The sequence below is a fragment of the Leguminivora glycinivorella genome, chromosome 1 (assembly GCF_023078275.1).
Source record: "Leguminivora glycinivorella isolate SPB_JAAS2020 chromosome 1, LegGlyc_1.1, whole genome shotgun sequence".
Lineage (NCBI taxonomy): Eukaryota > Metazoa > Arthropoda > Insecta > Lepidoptera > Tortricidae > Leguminivora > Leguminivora glycinivorella.
In genome coordinates, this window is record NC_062971.1 from 30,776,873 (window position 1) to 30,792,980 (window position 16,108).

Below are 16,108 nucleotides of genomic sequence, written 5' to 3' on the forward strand. Positions count from 1 at the left end.
ACTTTACTTCGGAGTTTTGAAATCATGAAGTCCCCCCAAAAAAATGCTAAACTCATTAATATTGTTTTTAACTCCATAGCCACGTAATTTTTTAATGAAACCCAGTGGAGTTTATTACTAAATATGTTTTTAATTTAAGGTACATAATACATATATGTTTCATTTATTACGACAATCTAACAATACCTACAGCCGTTTTGTGATAACATATTTGTGAGTTTTCCTGTGTCAAATAGCTAATAAAACATTCGCGAATATTCGCGAATGCTCATTTTGTGTCATTACGTTTGATGAGATCGCACCTAACGTTACGTGTGCTGAGGTTACTTCTATATTTAGACTTGTTCGTAATGCAATGAAAAATGCCACACCTAAGTTGAAAAATTGGCAGAGTCGCTTGTCAAGGACTAGGTAGATTTATATTTATTTGGTTTCTTACTATTTCAAGATAGATTAGATAAAAAAAAAATGAAAATGAAATATTTATTTTTCAAGTAGGCATATTACAATGCGCATATGAACGTCAAATAAAGCTACGCCGGCTCTAACCCTACGCCTCAGCCTCGAGAAGATTTCAGTCCCCAAGCCTTATTGAATCTTTTTGGGGGAGTTAATCAGTAGTAGATCTCAGTTGGGAGGGGCCATTCCACACGCGGACATTGCATATGAACCTTAAAAAAAAACTATCCACTATGGGACCCATATCATCATCATCATGTAGCCCTTTATCGCCCACTGCTGAGCATATAGGCCCCTCTTCTAGTACTTCTGCTGAACCCATATAAAAGTTACTAAGTATTTAAATTGTGACCGAGCCAGTCACTTGTGTTTCTGAATTCCCAAATTCGTAAAAATTATGTTCAATTAGGTAGAATTAAGGAGATCCCTCTAATAATCATTTTTCTTTCTGTTTAACCTATGAAATAAGCAAGTTTAGTGAAAGAATAACAAGCCATGTCAGACTTATTTCGAAGTGATAGTCTCATAATGGGAGGAGAAGAGGACATTTATATGAGTTTCACTACTAATATTCAACAGAAATATATCTGTAAACCAGTTATATTTTTCTATTGCTCATGTCATTTCGTGCAGGTCATTTAGGACGCTGTTTGCATCTACCTGAACACTTAGCGAATAGAACGTACTAATTGGCCAACTTTTCTCAGAACCTCTAGCTATGTTTATCTCACAATACGTAACGAGTATAAATAGTTTAGTGTAGTTCATATCGTGTGCTGTTAAATTTAAATATCTTTCATTTTCATTCAATTTTACAATAGGTAAGTTACTTACCGTTAAAGCACTTTTTGGATAATTACTTAATTATAACAAATACCGTAAATCCGGTAAATCATGACAGCCTACATGATATACGTCATCCTTAAGATTCATACATATTATTATAATCCACCCTAAAAAAGCTGCTACCTATTTCTACAACTATGGTATTATAATCAGAATTAGGGCGTGTCTATTAATGCAAATTGTGTACGCGTTTATGGCAAGTACATTTCAGTTTGCAGTTCTATTTGTGTTAAGCGCATCATGTGGCAAATGCAGAGCACATCTAAACCAGTATTAAGTTATTTAACCCTGAAACTTACTGAAATAGCTCCAGAACTGGTAACACTTGCCTCGGTGACTAATACGCACTATTACGGCTAAAATTGGAAGAGAAACTGTTTGTTTTGCCGAGGGTTGCAACGGCGATTTATTCCCACTTACGATTTTGTGGCGTGACAACCCTAATTGGACGAGCTCGGATGTTATGAAATAAATTATGCATTTTAATGTAATGTGTGTAATGTTTTCTCATAAGAGTAAAATAAATTTGCTATCTCTTATGTGAATTTATCACTTGTTTAGATAACATAAAGCGTTTATTTCACGATGAAGGGTGCACAGTCAAATTATATTTTATCAACAAATTATTGCTTAAGACGTGCCACCGAAACTGAGTTAAAAAAAGAAGGCTTCTCCAATTCAATCGTAACTGACGTAGCTGTGTCGTGATAGGTTTTATCATTTCATACACGCAGCTTGGTCTCGTACTTTCTAATACAAAAAGTTGACCGTTGAAAGCGAATGCTTAAGCGAAAATGATTAATAGCGCGGAGAGTAAAAACGTGTAATCCGACCGTTGAATTGGCTTGTGACTGGAAAAATAGTCACTTTAGTTGCTTTGAACCTTATAATGCCATTTGCAACCATAAAATAAAGACTTGTAAAATCTGCAAATAAGCAGTGGCTGCCTTTTGGTGATGGGAATCGACAAACATTACAAACAGCATTGGTTGCTTGACTTGGTTGTAATCGAGTTGATTCCTTTCATAACCGCTCGTCTCCACCTCAGTGGAAAGCAAGCTTTAGCTTCGGTTGTACTGGATCCGTACATGGCTTGGTGTACAGAAATAGATGGCTAAACCAGTGCAATAATTAAATCAGCTTTTGTTGACCATAGCCTAACACGTGTGCGCTTTACGACCCTCTAAAATTAATCTACACGTCATACGCGTTTTGATTAACTTGGAAACTCAATGTATGACACCACACAATGTTCAACACGACAGTGTTGATAATTTGACGAAATTTTGTAGGCATGGAAGCCAGCTGACCGAGGATTGTGATAATGAAGACTGATTAGTGTTTTAAAATAGTGTTGTGAAAGTGTTAGATAGGAACAAAGTTTAAGATGCACAAATATATTTAGCATGATGGATGCGAAGCTCCAAAGATCCTTGATTTTAACGACGAGTTGATAAAGAAGCAAAAATGGGTGCACACGGGTCTAAAGAGAAGCTGTACAGGGCCAATTCTGAGAAGTACCCTTCTAAGCTGCCGGTGCCGAGTGACAAGAAATACAAGGTAGCCGTCAACCGAGAGAGGTTCGGGTCTTTTGGTGCTAGAGGTGAGTATTTGATGTGCAAATAATGACGTAACATTTCGTAGAAGTATCTGATGTAGTGCCGAACTGGTAGTTAAACTAGTTAAAAAACCGATCCACTATTATTTTTTGTCTTTGCCAAGCCTGGGTTCATGCGCTGTTGTAAAAATAAAACATCAAAGTTGTTATCACTGGCTATCTATGAACATGCACCTAGAAAGATAATTTTAACAGCTCACGAGATTTATAAGTAAACACAATTTAACTCTTATATCCGTATTAGAAACGAAAAACATAGGTGCGTACATTTTATATTTTATCAAGCAGTCAGGCAACGCTTCTGTTCAGAAATTGTATCTTTTATATAATATTTTTAAATCGTTTATCATGCACTTGAATTAATTACAAGATACAAGTAATTTTTTTGTTAATACAATAAACTTAATGTTGTTTCATAGCCCAATAATGATTCTCATTAAATGTGTCAAACCTTGTTCACGGTCAAAATCACCTCATATTTTCGCTAGCTTTTTTTATTAATGTTAAAGTAATTTACAAAAAAACCTTAGTCATTTCAAGCCTTTTACGATCTTTATCGGATTCAATATAGAAGTGCCACCTTAAGCACGAAATTCGGTGAAAGACTAATTTTATGTGGAAACGTTAGTCTGCTAGGTACCGCAAGCGGGTTGAAAGACCTCTCGACCTTAAACTGACGGCAGGTTTTAACTGAAAAGGACTTATAAACCTTCCAGGCAGGAAGAGATGATATTTTTGTTTTTGACAGAATTTTACTAAAAGATCGCGATAAAAGGCTGCTTTCTTATCTTATTATATTATCTTTCTGTTGTTCTACGAAATAAACTATTACTTAGAGATAAAGACCGCATTTTAACATGAAGGATTAGGAGAGATTGTGGTTAAAGTTTCATGGTTGATAAAATAAAAGGTTAGTTGAGAAATACATGTGTATAATAAATACCTATAGTGTAGGTAACTTTGCCTAACTATATGTCACGATATACTTTATTATATGGCGTGTCTGTATACTCTGTACATCGAATTTTATATTATCTACTACTACAATGTAGAAGGCATATTTAATTTATATAATAAGCCTTTTAACTTGGAAGGCCACTGATCAACTTGACAATCATAGTTCAATAGTCCACATTAAGTACTGAATTTTTAACTAAGTAGGGTATCCTATCCTAATTATGGGTATCGTTTTGAATCTGGAGGTTAACCACACTTCATCCGGTGACCTTTCTGTTATAATCAAGAATAATGAACTAATTCATGTCAGTGAACTATTATGATATTTATGATTTAGTCGAAGACGAACAAAACTGGCATAAACTGCTGTATTTTGTGGTCTATTCAAACATTTCAGATAATTTACTTTTATTTAAGTATTTGTATGTTTGAATAAAATAGATAAAGGAATGTCAATAAACTGTTATATGACAAATTCGTTTATAAATATCACAATTGTTTATTAAATCAATACTATGTTAAAGACCACTTAACCAAAACAGTATAAACAGCGTAGATTTATAAACATGTGGAAGACAACAATGTAGCAACACACTCGTATGTTGTGGCCTCATGCCTACTTTGAAGCCCTACGAATTCTAATCCGGGCAGGGCACGTTGCTTGTTTGAGATTTACTTATACATATAACTGGGTATAGCCTGAAAATACAAATACCGTTGGTTGAAAAATGATGAATACACCTATAGAGTCAAGACACTCGAATTACTAGACAGTCATTCTTGGAAACACCTGGGGCCCATTTCTCAAAACTGAAAGTTACAAGCGGAAGTCTCTTTCCAACTTGTCATATTAGACATTGACAACCACTTGTAAATTGTAACTTGTAGCTTCGAGAAATGGGCCCCTAATTGTAATCGTCGCAGCTTTTGAAAGCCTGTAAGTCCATGGGTATGTAACGCATTGCTGAACCTTTAAAGACCCGACAACTTGTTTCCTAAAATTCTGGAACGTTCCCGGGAGGAAACTCTTAAATCACAGTGCGCTATACCTACTTTAATTACAACTAATAGTCTTTTTCCGACTGCCAAGTCCTTGCAGACTCTGTGAATGAGACTGTAAAGGACAGAAATTGATTGATTTGAATTAGAGGTAGAATAATCAAGGATATATCTCTAGAAAACATGGTTATTAGCTGCATTTAAACCATTTTGGACACTTTGTAAGTACTCCAACAATGTTTTTAATAACCTAAGCACAAAATTCTCTGTTTGGCCCTATGGTTGACTGGTAGAGAATGCCTTTTGGCATTAAGTCCGCCATTTGTACATTTTTGTATATTTTGTGCAATAAAGTTTAAATAAATAAATAAATAATAAAATTCTAATTTTGAGAAAACTCCCGACCGCGACATAGTTAGTGGACCGATTTTCATGAAACATGACTAAGAACACTCTTGACTAATTCAGCTTTCAAACAAAAAAAAAACTAAATCTAAATCGGTTCATCCGTTTAGGAGCTACGATGCCATAGATAGACACACACACTGACAGACAGGCATACACGTCAAACTTATAACACCCCGTCGTTTTTGCGTCGGGGGTTAAAAAAGGGAGATCATAAGAGAAGGGAAACGGGCTCATAAGGGCCGATATAGTCTGACTGCAGCCCCATTGCAACTTATATGGAAACTTGAGCGTGGACATTGGAGTTGAAGAAGCATTGCAGTTCCCATATAAGTTGCATTTGGGTCTTTTCCCCTCACTAGCTCGGAAACACATGTTTTGTCCTTTAATACCAGCGGGTAAAAACGCATTTTATCCACTAGTGGGTAAAGTAATTTGACCTTGAATAAAGTCAAATCAACTGCTTTAAAATTGATAAAAGTAGGTGAATCTAGTAATAAAGATGATTTACCACCTCTGAAACTACTGGAAGCAGTGTTAAACGCATTTTTTGCGTTGTACTTTCCTCGCTATAGTGAGCGGAAAAGTTTTGTGTTACACTCGGGTGCAAATATATTTTACTTCTCGTGTGTTAAAAAACTCGCAAGTTCAGGATTCTATTCTAGAACCACTCGCTTCGCTCGTGGTTCAACTATAGAATCCTTTCACTTGCTCGTTTTTCAATTCCACACTCGGCGTTAAAATACAACTTTGCCCCCTTGTATAACAAATAACTATTAAAAGAACCTCAGCAGCACCGCCAACGTTTGTTAAAAGCCCATAAGACTATGCAATAGGAAGATCACTGAGATAAACTCCATTTAGTTTTCGTCTTATCTTTGCGCAACTAGTCTTCCCACGATATCTTCTTCACGACATTTGAGATACTGGACTAAGTATGTCGCAATGTCAACGCAAAAACTTACAAATTCATGTATAAACCCTCTTAGGCCATCGTAATAAAGTTTCTAATTGTCAGTACTCGAGCTGTTTAATTAGGTTCTATTATACAATGCTTTTTTGTAGGCAATGTTACACTTTCACGATGTGGGTGTTATTATTTAATAGATAATAGACGTAACAAACAAACATTCAATTATTCATTAGAAATGTAATGTGGAAGTTAAATGTAGCTTTTGTCGAGTCAGCGGAATAATCAAAGAAATGGCGTTATTGTTACTACCGGATTTACGTCATACAAACATAACGTTAACTTTAAATGCAAAAATACCTATCAGGGACCCGATATCGGTAGTTTCAGGAAATGGCAAAAGTCGGCCAGACTGTGATGTAACCGCAAAACTCTTCAGTAAATGTGACGTTATCTGGGTAAAGGTACCTTATTGTCGATGGCGCTTACGTCCCGCGGCGTCGTATTTGTACACGAACATCGCTCATAACGCTGTAAGCGCCATCGACAATGAGGTCCCTTTCCCCAGGTAATGTCACAAATGTTAATGTCTCGATTAGGGCTCTGGATACACGTGATTCACGCCGAACCGTAGCTACGTGATCTTAACACCAGCGGTACTAAGATCACGAATTTCACGAACACGGCAAGGTACGTACCTCGTACGCACGTACGTACGTACTTGCCTTAGCGCCCGGATTCACGTGACACGCCGCGGGCCGTGACACGCCGCCGCCCGAACTAAGTTCGTGTGCAGAGTACTTATCGTACGTTTTGTAGATTTAACTCGCCCGGGAGAAAACCAAATCATGACTATTATTGAATTATCACTTAATACCTATACTTAATACTGGACGAAATTTTTTTTACATATGAATTAAACTTATATTTATGTTTTGCTTCGATTTTTATACAATACATATAACTAGCGGCCCTCCCCGGCTACGCACGGGGATTATGATAAAAATTGTTAATAATAAGTTATCCGTAAAAGATAGACATATGCCATCGCGGACTTTTTTGTAGACCTATTAGAGAGACACAATTTTCCAATACATTATTTTGATATAGCTCAAACGGTTTCGGCAGCGTTTTCGATTAAAGCTCTCAGCCAGCGGGATTTTGTCCAACTCGATTAGAAAATATCGTCATATTTCAACCAATTCAAACAAAACTTTAACAAATTATATACCTGAACTTTCCTCAAGAATTACTCTATTCATAAGTGAAAACCATATGAAAACCCGTTCAGTTTTTGAGTTTATCACGAACACACAGACAGACGCGGCTCCCCGGGAGTTTATTTTATAAGAGAAGATTAAGTGATTTACGGCGTTATTCTGTTTCCGATTTTATTGAAATTAAAACTAGCAAACTGTCCGATGCCTTACACTATCTATATACCTGTATGGTAAATGTCAACCTGTGTTACGTTACGTCTTAATATTGTTTATTTTTTGACATGTGCCGTCAGAATCCTCAAATACTTGACACTAACTTAAAACTGTATGTGGTGACAGTTTAGTATAGTATGGAGTAACTATTGTCCCAGAGCTGTAAGAAGTGTAAGAACCTCTTTTTCACACATGACAGCGTCCACAAAACGTAAAATCCTGTAATAATGGTAAAAAAAATCAAGTACTTAAAATAGTATTTTATACAATCGCGATATTATACAAAGCTTTTCAGTCGAGTACCATGTTTAGGCCACGAAGCTTTGCTGAGTGGCCTAACAGTACGGTACGAGAGTGAAAAACTTAATTATATCACTATTGTATACAATACTTTTTCTACGAGTCATCATCTTCATCATCAATGGACGGAAATATCATCATTCATGCAAGTTTAAATTAATGTTAATAGCGTCGTTCACCGTTGTATCAATATCGAATTACCTAGTAACCAATTGTTTGTAACAACCGTCTCTGATTGGCCGATAACGCCACAAATAAAAAAAATGTATTTCAGATGCAGAAAAATTTGCCAGGTATCGCAAATTAGTATATAAATTGTATGATGTTCTATTTTTGAAATTATTACAGTTAACTTAAAGTCAACTATAATGAGATTAAGTACATATATTATTATAGTTGAGTCGGAACTGCCATAGAGTATCCAACACTGAAAAGTTAGCACTTATAGTTTAGTCTGTGGTGTCCTAATTGACAGATTACAATCGACGAGTAGAAAAATAATATTTCCCTTACTTTAAACATAATCTAAAACATGTTACATTTTTGCGGATCTTCGTTAGTAAGTATTTTACGATATTAATTTATAACGCAAAATTTACTTATTAAACCATTTATCATTAATTTTTATTTTTAAACTAGTGCTGTGGCAGAGTGTAATTTCGATTCAAATGACATTTCAGTAAGTTGATAGAAATCGTATATTTGTTTAAGCGCCTCCTTGTCCATAGGGCCTAATCGATTCAACCAATTCGAAATTAATCGTTAGATTTGGCAAACGATACGCCTTAGCCACATCGCAACATATGTACTTCAAAACAAATGTGTCAAAAATGTGAACTTACGGATCCGGGACAATAGTTCTGATGAAATTCAGCAACACGACGCTTAGCCATATATTTCTGGTCAAGCATTATTATGTTATTCTTAAGGTTTTCACATTTATTCTTTCATTTATTATGTATGAAAATGAAAACCTACCAAGTGGCTTTAATTAATTAATATTTAAGCTTGCTCTTATGTAAGCATATAACGTAATCTTAAATGTAAACAAGACAAACAGGAGTGTAGGTGAACAAAAGAGCAAGTTTATGATGACTATTATACTCCAGGCAAAAAATATGCACACATGTGCGCGGGGCCACGGCTAAGACAAAAAAAATGACAGCTGCAGTTCTTATCAGTTTCGGTACATTAAATAATACTTTTAGATAGTATATTCCTTTATAGCACTGTATTGTTTGACGAACGAGCTCAGCTATCTTACTGTGGTGGTATTTTGCAAATAATAAGCGCAGTTCCACCACGTGGTAATAAAGACAGTAAAATTTACGAGCAGCCTTTTGTACGTGAAGCTGAGTGAAGTGAGCGATGTGTTATTTTTACATTTTAGGATTTTTTATTTAATCTGGATGGGGCAGTTTAGAATTTTAGTTTATTTCAATTAGTCACTTGTAAGATCCCAGTTGATCAACACTTGAAGGCCTTGACATTTTACTTTAGCGGTGAATTTAAAAGTTATTGTCTTGTTGTTTTGTTAATTTTTTGTATTGTTACTGTTAATGTTTGAAACTCTTAACAACGAAGAAAAGTTTGGTGTGGAGATATGCCACCAGAGTCGGAGATTCAACTTTATGTAGTCTCTGCAAGGATCGGACAAACAATGAGTTTCCGTGTCGTCATGGTACTACAGGATCTATCGCGAGGCATTTGACGTCAGTTCATTTGAAATCTGCTGTTACTGTTACGACATCAAACGAGTAAGTCAATTTTTTAAATAGGTGTAATCCATAATAAGTAAATGAAAGCAGCAAAGGTCTAAGTTTAAATACCATGAAAAAATAATTTTAAAGTTATTGCATGTAAATAGTATAACGAAGCTCACTTTATTAAGCAGTGCCTAGGTATTCATTATTTTTGAAACAATATATCAGTCATAAAACAGTGTTTACATCTTAATAAAATGATAATCCTGCGCCTTGAACCCTCTTAAAGTAGACTTTTTTTTACTACCATCAATCTTATTACTATATAACGTAATTACACTAATTACCTAATTAAATAGTGGCTATAACAGTTAAGTAAGTTCGCGTAAAATGTATAACATAATTATTAACTAGGTATGTGTTAAAATTAAGTTTCCGTGGATGTCATCCTATCGTCACATTCTTAATTTTTATACTAAATTGACAAATTTCTTACTCCTTGCATCAATAATTGAATGGTACCGTGGATACTTATCTTCCTATTAAATCTTATTAATCAGAGGGTAACTAGAGAGTTTTTGTCAACGAACATTGCAGACACATAATAAGCAGATTCAAGGGTATCACGGTGGACGGTTAAGCCCATATTACCACGTTAACGCATGGTATTTTTCAACCACAACCACTCAACAGATAAGCTTAACAAAGGATAAGGTATAGTCATGGTATAGTGCCATTTTAATAAACATTAAAGTAATATTTTATTGAAAGTATAAGCTTTTTTTGAATTTGTACTCGAAGCGTCGGTTGTAGCGTAGAGACAATGCTAACAGTCACGTGTCTCGATATTCATATTGTACGCCTCATAGGGATATTCATATTTACGCCTATGGGGATAAATCATATTGGCACGATGTGCGTGAATGTGTTACGCTGATTATCACAAATATACGTATCTTATGGACTTGTCAAATATGAATGCTAGTGGTGGTTGCTGGTAATCCCAAAAGATTATATTAACTACATAATATTTAACGTTAGAAAGTAAGGGAAGCACTAGTCGTGTGCGTGTACCTAGCAAATAGTAATCATGTTACCTGACACTTGTTCGTTCTACTGCGTGCGGCGTGCGTTTTTCTAAAGCAGATTTACAAACGTCAGAATCGCTTACGCTTGATATTGTATCTACTCTTAAACAGCTCCTCGGGAGAGCCTCTCATTCTTTTTTTTTTTGCCACTTCTGTGAAGTGTGATATTTTGAAAAAAAAATACTATTTCTACTCAGAATTACTAGCCTTTTCAACCATAGTAGTTAAAAAAGTGTCCCATACGATTTTTTCTTATTTGGTTACCATTTTCCGTACATGTTGTATGGGGTAACAAAAGAAGAAAGTAACAAAAATGTATGGAAATTCTGGGACACTTTTTGTCTCCCAGTGAGATTGAAAGTACTCGTGATTCTGAGTACAATTGACCTAAAATTCCCTAAAACAATAAAAAAAAAATATTGGCAAAAAAAAAGAAATGCTCATCTCTAATGTAGTGATGCGACGAAGCCAGACTGCGTTTTATTCGCCACGTAGCGTCAACGATATCCCGGCAGAAATATTTTTGCGAATGAACTATAGTATTGCTAATATCGCCATACACCCAAACTTACATCATTCAACCCCCATTCATGTGATGCTCTCTCTTTCTAGGAAACGGCAAGAAGCGGGACAGCGTCGCAGCGCCGACGCCCCCGCCCGTCCGCCCGCCCCCGACCCCGCCGCAGCCGCCCGCCCAGGGTGAGTCATCCCCTAAACCTCTTTCATATTTTTCTACATGGTGGCATTGGTGGCAGCATCGGCAATTCGGCATCTGCCTTTTCGTGAAATTCTTAAAATTTTGTTATGTGATTATTTCATGGTACATTTTTGTTGTTGAAATGGCTTCCTTTTTTTTGTTTTGTTAGATACATTACGGATCGCCTAATTACCTCCCTGTGTTATAAGGCTTTTATAAATACAATTCCTATTACTTAACTAGGTTTTTAAATACCTATACCTCCTAAATCAATGCTTAGAAATTTCTTATTAAACTGTTTCGATTTGTTTTGTTGAAATGTAAGATCATTTAACACAACAGAAATAATAATGGGAGTACACCTATAGGAATTGAAGAGTCCACCAAGTGGATTGTCCTCAGTTTACTACTTCTAAGCTGCCTAAAGACCTCAACTTTTACAATAGGTAACTAATGCTACCCAATACTTTATGTACGGGTACATAATAATATGGCGCGATTCAAACTTTCACGTAAAGTAAATCACCTGAAAATTCTAATCGTGGCGTTAGCAAAAATCCCGAAAACGGAACATTTTAAACATCGGAAGCTACAAGTAAATAGCTGGTTAAAGGTAGGTAAGTTGAGTCACCCCTACGTAACAGATGACTCAGCGCGTTGGGGAGGGTCGCGAAAAGGGAGACGAACTGTAGTAACTTCGGACACGCACAGTTGTTGTCGTTTCCGATTCAAGGTTAAATTGTACTATTAAGTTTCAAGGCTGAGCTTATAGCGAGTCAAATTTTCCTAGAAATTATTTAGTTCTTGGCCTTGGTTCTTGGTAAAAAATTGTGGCTATGGCGATGGAATTCGCTTGTGGGTGTCAAAAAGCTAGGTACTTTCCTAGTATCTTAAATTATTAGTCTGAAATAGTGCAAACAACTAAACACGACGATATATTTAATACCACACGATAATTAAATATCTTCACATATCGCAGGTATATGTTTTTTAACAGAATAACGAAGATTCGATCAGGGATCTACGCCGGACGATATGATTTGATTACATGCGTACAAACTAAATTTTAATATATAAACAAAAACATGTCTGTTACGTCGCTGTACTTTCTACAATTTACTTTTACGTTAAAAACCTTTATAATCATTTAATTCCTTTTAACCATCGATCGTCAGACTTGATATCTTCTTTGATATTTATAATTTAGAGAGCTCTCTTCATTTGAAAACCATCGCTAGATTTCCTGGACCTTGTCATTTTAGACCTAGGCGAAAATCTCGCGCAAAAGTTCAAGCTACATACGTCGAAAGTGGAAACAAAAGTCAAAGACCCTAGCCGTAGGAAGTGGCGAGGTAATGGCTGCCGCTCGATTGGAACCTGTCAATACGTTGGTACACTCACTGCCAAAGTTACTTGCGTCAAACGAACCTTTTGTGGTTCAAGAACCGATAGTCAATCTTATTTATATGTAACTAGTAAGAATCAGCAAAAATCGGCCCAGCCGGGCAGCCGAAGTTAAATCGTTAACGCTAAGACAGTGGCCATCAACACCCGGCCTAGTTACTGTATACTGCTACTATATCATATGACATTTATCGTTTACCTTAAAGTTTTAATTTGTTCCTTTGGCTAACATGTTCCAATATTAATACAAACGATAAAGTCAAGTACTAGACAGGCCTGAGTGGCAAAATGTTTACCACACATGCGTTAAACCAGGGGCGGCTCACTCCGCGATTCTATCGCCGCGCCACAAGTACATGTCGGCGGCCGCGAGTTCGCGGCCCATTCAGTGGTGACGACCTTCGCGCGGCGCAATAAAATTCTATGTCGGCTGCTCGCGTGCGATCCGTTTGTTAATGTAGGTAAGAATTGCGGCATTGACGGCATTTCGTGAACATCAAAGGAGTGAGCCTTCTGTACTTGTACCTACTATTATATATTCTGTGCCTAAACTAGGAATAATGATGTGTTAGGATATTTTGCTACTTTAGCTGTCACCCTCAAACAAATGATTGTGATATTTGCTGCGTCAATACTTGCCTAGGGCATGCGTGTTGGACTGTACAGCCGTCCGATCAGGAAGTCTAGTCTAGTATGATATCTATATCACTTGCTAACTGGTCGACACTTTTACTTTACTCTCTATATTTAGTTCCTCACATGTTCCGATTAAGTTCTTAATATTTAATAATTGGCTGGGTTAGGTTTTACTTTATCTCTTGTAACGCCGTCCAGGCGTCCATAGTTGGCACAAGCAGTACGAGTATATGGTTTTACAAATTTTGTTATATATACCTACATATGATTGTGCTATAGTTAAATATTCATATTAAGCACAGTCAAAATCTTATCCGTGATAATAATATGGTCGTACCATGATGCAAATTTGAAGCCAATGCCAGCTATAACGATGACTATGCAACAGATATTAGTGTTTAATCCATATCGATCCATCATGGATGTAAATATGATGTAACCAGGTGTGTAAATAAAAGAAGCCGTCAATGAAACTACAATAGGTATCGAATACTTAGCAAACATTTATTACTCCTTCTCTCATTGCAAAAATAGTTACAAATAGTTTTCCAAGTGTATAACAAAATCCTGCTAAGCTTCTCTGCGCCTGTAATTTTGCAACAACTTACGCAACCTATTAACTATAGACAATGCCTCAGGTTGTCCTTTAAAAGTGTGTCAAACGTTGATGGTATCTCGCTACGTAACACCTTATCTATATGACGTTAAAATACAAAATGGCATCTCGAAAATGTGTTTACAACTGGTTCGATTATCGTACGGGGGCCATTCACGGAGGCATTACTGATTTGCTTATTTCATAACGGTATAAGTCTGTATGGTTTTCGTACGCGCTTAGTTCTTTTGTGGTAAGGATGACAGATTAGGTTTTATAGTGTTGCTTTCAATGTCTAACGTAGGTGTATCTGTGTAAGGTTCGTGGCAATGCATTAAGTCTGAGCTTGACTGATTGCTGTTTGTTTAACGGGAGGTCGTAGTCGCCTGCATATAGTGAATGCATTTCGTGAGCAACTGCAAATTGCCTTGTTAACTTGTAAGTAATTTTATCTTTGGTAGTTTAGTTGGTAAAGTGGTGATCAGGTGACCTGGGGCTGTAAGTTCTATACTAGAGCCAGTGGAATTCCTTTATTTCCGTTATTGGAAGAAACCATTTTTCAAGAACCTAAAACATTCCGCTATTCCGTCAGTATGAGGAGAATATAAGAAATTCTATACTAGAATAATTCTTTATTTCCTTATTGAACCATTTTACTAAAACCTATCAATATTGCTATTCCATCAAATGACAAAAAGTGCGAACATAAAATCTAGTAATTGAGTTACCTAGTAGATGTACCTACAATGGCAAAATGATTCTACAAAAAGTTGACTTAACATTATCCGTAATATGTTTAGGTACGATCAGACTAGCAATTGAGCAGGCTAGGCTAGGCTACAATTAAAACAACAAACAAATGATACCAATGCAACATTTGTGACTAGTTTTGCCAAATTATACTCGTAGTTTTTTAAAGTCTGGGACATAGACAATCTTCCAAAGTTCATGTATCCTTGAAGCTATGGTACGTTTCAGTACCTACATGTCTCGGTATGCTTACACCACTCTAACCATGAACATTTCCTCTTCCAGTGAAGAAAAATGGCGTCGTCCCGAAGCTGTCATCTTCACCAGTGGCAGTGCGCGCACGCACGTCTCTTGCGCCGCCGCCATCGCCGCGCAAGCCCGCAGCGCGGCGCACTCCAGCGCAGAGGCCGAATACATTGCCGACTAACAACAAAGGTACGTACGGCTACCAAGGGTTTTGGACGCCAGATTCCTGTGTTGACATAATCCGTAACCGTGAGAAATGTATGTTGATGTTTGTAATATGATTGGATTGGAGCAGATATAGTATTATAGCATCCTTTTTCATAAGGTATAATTTGCCTTGTGAAAGGATTCTAAAGGTTGTCATTTTAAGGGAGAAAGCTGGATTTTGGATGAGCACTATGAGAGAGATTCTTGTTTTATACAATATCTGTAAATAGTTATTTGTTATGCGTTTATCACTGCTTCCAGTAGTTCCACAGGTGGTAAATCATCTTTATTACTAGATTCACCTACTTTTATCAATTTTAAAGCAGTTAATTTGACTTTATTCAAGGTCAAATTACTTTACCCACTAGTGGATAAAATTCGTTTTTACCCGCTGGTATTAAAGGACAAAACACGTGTTTCCGAGCTAGTGAGGGGAAAAATAAATTGTTTCTCTAATAATGAAAGGATTTCCAATTATCTTGATCGTAATCTTGCCAATGATCTAGAAAGGAACAACAGCAAACGATTCGAAATGCCTTGAAATTATGTTTCTGCCCCAGTATATCGTAATAGGCAGTTCATATCAACCATTAGACATTCTATCCCTTCACGTATACACGGATTGCTGCGAAAGTACGCAAAGAACGTTTAAGTTATTTTGATGCTATGTCGACCTCGTGCTGCCATCTAGTCTGTCATTGGCGTACTATCGCGCTCGCCATCGAACCGGTTCTCTGACGAAATATTGCAGAGCATTTAGTAGTTTAGACCGCTCTTTGTAGATGGCGCTGTATCTTAAATGTACTGTTATGTGCCGACAAATAAAAGTTATGCTTTATAAAATCATACATTGCA

The 16,108-nt window shown here is 36.5% G+C and overlaps 1 protein-coding gene across 3 annotated transcripts in view; it reads left to right on the plus strand.

Moving 5' to 3' along the window:
• The window catches only part of LOC125231602 (myosin-2 heavy chain, non muscle), a 163,434-nt gene that overhangs the window by 82,388 nt on the left and 64,938 nt on the right, over nt 1-16,108 (plus strand). For 2 of the 3 annotated variants that reach the window (XM_048137174.1, XM_048137251.1), the window contains exons 2-4: nt 2,598-2,908; nt 11,331-11,417; nt 15,086-15,235. In XM_048137174.1, coding sequence (XP_047993131.1) covers nt 2,773-2,908; nt 11,331-11,417; nt 15,086-15,235 — 373 coding nt within the window. In that variant the 5' untranslated portion in view covers nt 2,598-2,772. The remainder of the gene's footprint in view (nt 1-2,597; nt 2,909-11,330; nt 11,418-15,085; nt 15,236-16,108) is intronic. The other variant, XM_048137095.1, reaches the window with a different exon arrangement.